Source organism: Orcinus orca, chromosome 3, assembly GCF_937001465.1.
Source record: "Orcinus orca chromosome 3, mOrcOrc1.1, whole genome shotgun sequence".
Taxonomy (NCBI): Eukaryota; Metazoa; Chordata; class Mammalia; order Artiodactyla; family Delphinidae; genus Orcinus; species Orcinus orca.
This window is the reverse complement of record NC_064561.1, coordinates 64680601-64685421: the sequence shown is the minus strand read 5'-3', so window position 1 is coordinate 64685421 and position 4821 is coordinate 64680601. Positions and strand designations below refer to the sequence as shown.

The window sequence follows — 4821 nt, the reverse complement described above, 5'->3', positions numbered from 1 at the left end:
GCTTTCTGAAAAGCTTCTAGGTCCCAGTACCTCTTGCAACTCTCTTCTGTTTTAAGGATTCTTTCCAAAGGTTTGATTTTTTTTTTTTTTTTCCTGGAGAAGCTTTGGATGAATATTTTTCTCTGCTTTGCTTCTTCAATCCAACCTCTCGTCACGGTTTAACTTTTTTGTGACTTGTTTTAACTTGAGATTGGAAGTGAATATATACATATATACACAAATGTACATTTATATAAATCTTTAAATATATATATATATACACACATATATATATGATTATTTTCTAAGAGCACATCTCTGGCACCCTTCATTGATACCTCTGTCCTTTACCTCTTTGGGATTTGATAAGCTCCAGACTCTGTGTGGTTGTGGATTCCGACTGCTTTGCAAATGGGTATTTCTGCGCAAGAGCTGTTTCCAGCACTCACTAAGGTAAGTTCCGAGGCTTATTACTTTTCCTGTCCAGCCAGAAAAAAAAAAAAAAAATCCCCTTTTAGAAGTTGAAAATTGCATATTCCTTTTTAATGCAGAAATCAAATAGAAATGTTTTTAATACTAAATGCTGGAGACAGAGGAATATGGATAAATATGTAGACAAAAAATAGCTTGAGAGAAGCTACGATTTAGTTGAAGAATGGGTGAAATCAGTAGTTCCAGGGCTGCTTATGTAAAATAATCTCTCCCTCCCTCCCTCCCTTCCTTCCTCCCTTCCTGCTTCTCTCCTTCCCTCTTCTCTCTCCAGTGGTCTCTTTTTTTCTGACTCATGCTGGGATTGAGGAAATAATTTTCTCTCTTTTCCTTCACACAGACCTCTCAGTAACTGGAGACCTGGCCTGCCTTGCCTACTGAGCTTGGGGGAAGATTGGATGCAGATGAGTTAATTATATTCCATGAAGTAATAGCTTACCACCTGCCAGGGTTTAAACTACTTTTGCAGCATCACTTCACCTGTGGAGTCTTTGAAATTTTGCTTTCTTGGGGAAAAAACTAGGTAAGAGAAGGCAGTTTTCTTAACAAGTTAGCGTCCTCTCCCTCCCTTACAAGTTGGTGCAAAAGATCGGGCTCTGACTCCATTGAACTGCACCTTCACGTCAAAATAGAAGAAGAAGAAAGGGACAATGGCTCTGAGTGGAAACTGTAGTCGTTATTATCCTCGAGAACAAGGGGCTGCGGTTCCCAACTCCTTCCCTGAGGTTGTGGAGCTGAACGTTGGGGGTCAAGTTTATTTCACTCGCCATTCCACATTAATAAGCATCCCTCATTCCCTCCTGTGGAAAATGTTTTCCCCAAAGAGAGACACAGCTAACGATCTAGCCAAGGACTCCAAGGGAAGGTTTTTCATTGACAGAGATGGATTCCTGTTCCGTTATATTCTGGACTATCTCAGGGACAGGCAGGTGGTCCTGCCTGATCACTTTCCAGAAAGGGGAAGACTGAAAAGGGAAGCTGAGTACTTCCAGCTCCCAGACTTGGTCAAACTCCTGACCCCTGATGAAATCAAGCAAAGCCCAGATGAATTCTGCCATAGTGACTTTGAAGATGCCTCCCAAGGAAGTGACACGAGAATATGCCCCCCTTCCTCGCTACTCCCTGCTGACCGCAAGTGGGGTTTTATTACTGTGGGATACAGGGGCTCCTGCACCATGGGCAGAGAGGGGCAGGCGGATGCCAAGTTTCGGAGAGTTCCCCGGATTTTGGTTTGTGGAAGGATTTCCTTGGCAAAGGAGGTCTTTGGAGAAACTTTGAATGAGAGCAGAGACCCTGACAGAGCCCCAGAAAGATACACCTCCAGATTTTATCTCAAATTCAGGCATCTGGAAAGGGCTTTTGATATGTTGTCAGAATGTGGATTCCACATGGTGGCCTGTAACTCCTCAGTGACAGCATCTTTCGTCAACCAATACACAGATGACAAGGTCTGGTCAAGTTACACTGAGTACGTCTTCTATCGTAAGTACCACGGCTTCTTTTTGTTTTTTCGTGTGTATGGATCCTCTTAACAGAAATATATGTCTGCATGTTCAGTCTATGTCTAAGGAATACTGTTTGGGTTCTTTTTTTTAACCCTTGAGGTACAGCTAGAAGATTAGAGGTTATAGTCAGCTTTCATGTCTTACCTAAGACAACGTTTGTTTTTCCAGTCACAGAATATTTAAAGAATATTTATAAAATATTTATTTTATAATATTTATATAAATATTTATTTAAATATTTAAAAATATTTAAAGAATCACAATATTTAAAGGCCTCAAAAATCACAAGATGCAAATGCTATTGGTATAGGTAATACGTGGAATGAAAACAGGCATGTATGACTGTCAGATACTGAATTGTGAACATAAGAACATTAGAACTTAGCTGTTGGTCCACAGGAGGTTGATCGACTCAGAGTGGCTGAAGTGCTGCGCTCTATTCTTTTATCTAACTTTGGGGTCTCTGAAGCTGGTTGCTGAAGACTGGCTTTCATGGGGGCGTTGAAAACACAAATGGATGTTGCACTGAACGACATGATCTTGGCTAGATGGCAGCATAGACTGACGAAAGACCCCCTTCCCCCCCGACCCCAAGTCTGAAATTGGCTTTTCTAGGCTTTACAGTTTTGTGATTTGATTCCTTAGCCATTTGTACTGAGATGTGAGTTGCAGTGCAGACGTAATTAAGTTGAGCTTCATTTAGGCGTCATCTAAAAGGAATGAATCCTTGAGAATTGTCAGTCACGTGCAGTCGTCTTCAGATAGCTGAGGTGATAGAGTCACTGACATAAAAGGAAAGCAGAAGGGAAAAAAGAAAGGAAACAATTGTACCTTTAAATTGTGCCTTTAAAGTAAGAGTTTGTTAGAGGTCAGTCCATTTGTTTAAATGACTGTACAGAATGCCTTATTTTAAGAAATGGCATTATTCTAAAGATAAGCCATTGATCTCTGAAAGAACAATCAATCAATCTGTAAAGTGTAGTGCTTGATGAACTGCTGATTTTCAACAGGTCTGGGAGTTGGGTGAGGTGAATGCCATAAGAAATATGTTTCCAGTTTTTCTCTGTTCTTATTTTAGGGCAAATCCATAAATTTTGAGGATTAAAATATCTAAATGTCTTTACACATAAAGATACGACTGAATTTCCTGGACTGGTTTTTGCCTACAGTTGTGTTTATTCATTTGGAGATGGTGCTGGGAACCTTGGTGACAAGGCCTGTGGGAAGCCGAGTTGCTCTCTACTGGGTTATCACACGTTTGGTTTTTGGGAGTGAAGACAAATGGATTGTGTAGAAAGAAGAGCCTGTGTAGAAAAATGAAATCAGCCAGCAGTTCAGTAGCGTTCTCATGTGTTGGAACAAGCATTATTTGGTCCAGTATCCCTACCTATGGCCTTTATCTGTAATCTGTACCTTCCTCTATGTTGGAACTTAGTTGCCAGATTCTGCTTTCTTCCTTCTGGTGAGTTTTCCACTAGTATAGAGATAAGGCTTTAGCTTTTTAGCTTTCTACAAAGGAGGGTGACATTATCTGTGATTCTGTAGAATAAATATCTTCTAACTTTTTGGGGAAAACATGCATCATAGAGTTTAAATCTAGGTATGTGATATTTACCTTGTTCTCCAATTTCTAATATTTGAAAACAGCCTCTTAAGAAGCTTCAGTTAAATAAAAGAAAACCTACCAACCATAGCCCCTCAAAAAGACTACACTTGATTCTAATCACTTGCTCATCTAAATGATACCCAGAACCTGACCGTATTTGCCTACTAGCTCAGTGACATTTCTGTGTTCATCAAAGACTCGTCCATATAACACTATGTCCTTTTTAGATTGCTCTCAACAGACTCTGTTCTTTGATCATATAATCGCTTCTTTCTTTTTTTGGGTTGCTGAGAGGTTGCCAAGGTTTGCTCTCCGTCACTCCATGGACAGGCTAGCACAAACGTACAGCAACTTCATATTGCACAGCCCATGTACTGCATACGATATACTTGCCCTTTGTACGTAACAACCAGAGCTAAGTGTTAACTCTTCCTCTGTCTTAGGATCCATAAAACTGGCTACTGTCTTTCTAAGGTGCATGACAGCTTCCGTGCAGCTGCTTAGGCATAATTATTTAATTAGAAGCTGCCAACTGTGCCTCTGTAACCAAATTCGTCAACCTGCTGTGCTCAGGTTAATGGGACAAAACTACAGGAGGTACTCTAAAGCAGGGAGTTGCTTGTACGCAAAGACGCCCCGAGCCCTGCCCATCAACCAACTGTGAGCACCAAGCCACCGCTCGCTTTGCAGAGGGTGTGGAGCCCAGAAGCCCCACCTGCCAGCCAGGTCCGAAGGGGCAGTGTGTGTCTCTGCTGAGCACCTCCCCCAACCTCAAAGAAACCAACCAACCAACCAACTAACAGAAAAGATGCTCTTTGCCGGGGGACTCAACTTCCTCCTATGTTATAAAAATATCTGTAGATAAAGATATAGATATGTAGTGACAAACTTCTTAGGTCCAAGTAATTAACTCCAAGCAATTAGACTCTTCTAATAACCAAGGGATAATGCAGAGTCACTTTGTCCGGATCCAGATCACCGTAAAAAATGAACAGCAAGAAATTAATACATTGCATATGGTGGTTGACAGTCATGTGGAAAGACCCCTTCTTCCTCTGTTTGCCTAATTTTCTTACAGATTTTCCAAGGGGACATTGGGAAATCTGTCAATTATTAACAGGTTAGATTCTTGCCTCATTCAGTCTTCATGTGGACCTAGAATTGATGGTCAACATCAGGCAGTTCTGACTGTTTCGTTGTTGCAGAACTATGAACAGTTAAAGTCAACCCATGTTTGTGTGT

General features: G+C 41.0%; 1 protein-coding gene across 1 annotated transcript; it reads left to right on the top strand.

Moving 5' to 3' along the window:
• The first annotated feature begins 966 nt into the window (after nt 1–966).
• KCTD16 (potassium channel tetramerization domain containing 16) lies at nt 967–2000 on the top strand. Its single transcript, XM_033406678.2, has one exon. The coding sequence runs from the start codon at nt 1119–1121 to the stop codon at nt 1998–2000; it is 882 nt and encodes a 293-aa protein (XP_033262569.1). The 5' UTR covers nt 967–1118.
• Nucleotides 2001–4821: the final 2821 nt, after the last annotated feature.